Source organism: Plasmodium fragile, assembly GCF_000956335.1.
Source record: "Plasmodium fragile strain nilgiri unplaced genomic scaffold supercont1.205, whole genome shotgun sequence".
NCBI lineage: Eukaryota > Apicomplexa > Aconoidasida > Haemosporida > Plasmodiidae > Plasmodium > Plasmodium fragile.
Window position 1 is genome coordinate 1 of NW_012192785.1, and position 2,080 is coordinate 2,080.

General features: G+C 47.9%; 1 protein-coding gene across 1 annotated transcript; it reads left to right on the forward strand.

The window, feature by feature from the left end:
- Positions 1–125: 125 nt before the first annotated feature.
- AK88_05654 (uncharacterized protein) lies at positions 126–1,286 on the forward strand (the record flags this gene model as incomplete). The annotated part of the gene is made up of 1 exon (XM_012483256.1): positions 126–1,286. A coding segment is annotated over one exon (1,161 nt), but the record flags the coding sequence as incomplete, so codon positions are not given.
- Between the last annotated feature and the right edge of the window lie 794 nt (positions 1,287–2,080).

Sequence of the window (2,080 nt, forward strand, 5' to 3'; positions counted from 1 at the left end):
ACCTTAGAACGTCCCAACCGGCTCCCATATATGATCGTTCGAACACAAATGTACTCCTACACCCTCGTTCATTCCTTTTATCCTACCGTGCCCACCCTGCTCTTTACTCCCCTTTTTCTCCTTAGTACTTTGCGCACCTCGGAAAAAAACGACGACGCACATATCGAACCGTTCGTGACGTGCCGTCACCGCCACTCGACGACGAAATATTGGAGCATTTACAACGCGGCGAACTACCGCCACCCGATTACGGGTACACGATAATTAGGGAACGAGGTCGCGATAAATTTGCCGACCGCCGCGGACAACGCCCCCCACGCGTGCATAAGCGCACGATCATCGAGCTACACTTAGAAGTGCTACACGAATGTGAAGCGGCCGAATGGGAAAACGTCAAAGACGACTATTTGCAGATTGTCGTGGAGCAGTTTGCGCAGGATTTGATGCGGTGCGGCCAGGGCTATAGTAGTTCCTTGGATGCTCCTATCACAAACCAGGATTTATCAGGGATCAATGCATCCTCCATGCTCGATCCACCCACTGACATCGCACGAACGGACCCTTGTCCAGCGAATGAACACGACCCCGATCAATGGAGTTGTATGGAAACCATACCGTTAGACACGGACCCTTGTGCACCTAACGCAGAGGACCGATGGAATTGTATGGAAACCATGCAGTTAGATGCACAACAGAGTCGTGCTCATTCCAACCGCGACCACGTGACGACGTACTGCACCCAATGGATTAACTGGATTGACCGCAACAAAGATATTGTGCGGGCGTGCACGACGCAGCCGTGGTTTCTGCAATTAAAAGCGGATTGGAAACAATACCTGCGCGAGCACATGGCGGAACACGAAGACAACGGAGTATCCGGCAATAGTGAACTCGGTGAAGCTGCAATCCTGCCGATGAAGAAAGTGCGGTTGTGGAAACAATGGGTTGCAAAACAACATGCGCTTATGCATATATATGGTGAGGAGGAGTGGTTTCAACATTTGTTGAATAATGTACAGGAGGCGACAGCAACGCACAAAGGCGAAGTATCAGTAGTCGAAAAAGACTTAGAAGTGGAAAAAGTAATGGCCGCAGAACATATGCTAAGAGTGAGAACTTCGCCAGGCACGCAACCGCTGCATCGGCAAACTTACATGAAAAAACGGTTAACCGCTCAAACATGGATACTGATCTTGGCATTAATCATTGAGGAGTGCGAGCTCGAGAGTAGTATGCAACACAAGGACTTATATGTGGATGATCTATTGCAACAGTTTTCACATTAGTATGACGGCCCTCATGCATGGCCAATAACGCATGCTATCCGTACACCACGTTGACTTCATTATGTGATATACATAATATATTTCTTGTTTGCACTATTCCATACGTTCTTTTTTTTCTGCTCTGTTCTGCGTACGTGTGCTGCCTTTTGCCTTGTTTTGTTCTTTTTGTGTGTAGTCAACTTCTTTTATTATGACTATACGCTTCCGGTTGTAGCGGTTACATGCATATAAAATGTAGATTTAAATGAATAATATGAAGGCGCAGTATTGTCCTTTATGTGAAGTTAATTATTAACACATGAGCAAGTGCATTCTAAGGGTATAGTGCACAACACATACAGCATGCGAATAAGCCTTCGAGTATAAGGAGAGATTGTCTCTCCGAGCAACGGGGCGGTCCGAGTGTAAAGCGCATTGTCGACGAGTGTAAGACGGATTCGAAGAAGGATTGTCCGAGTGTAATAAGGAGGAGAGATTGTCTCTACGAGCAAAGGGTTGGTCCGAGCGGAACAAGTATTCGACGAAGTAGCCGAGTGTAAGAAAGGAGGGAGACATTGTCTCTCCGAGCAAACGCGGTCGGGTAAAACGAGATTGTCGTCGAGTGTCAGAAGCAGGGCATTGTCTCCGATTGAAACGGCCGCGTGTAAGACCGATTCGACCAAGGATTGTCCGATTGTAACACGGAGGAGCGATTGTCTCTCCGAGCAAACGCGTCGACCAAAGCGGCCAAGTGTAAGAAGGATTCGACGAAGTAGCCGAGTGTAACCACGATTCGACGAAGTAGCCGCGTGTAA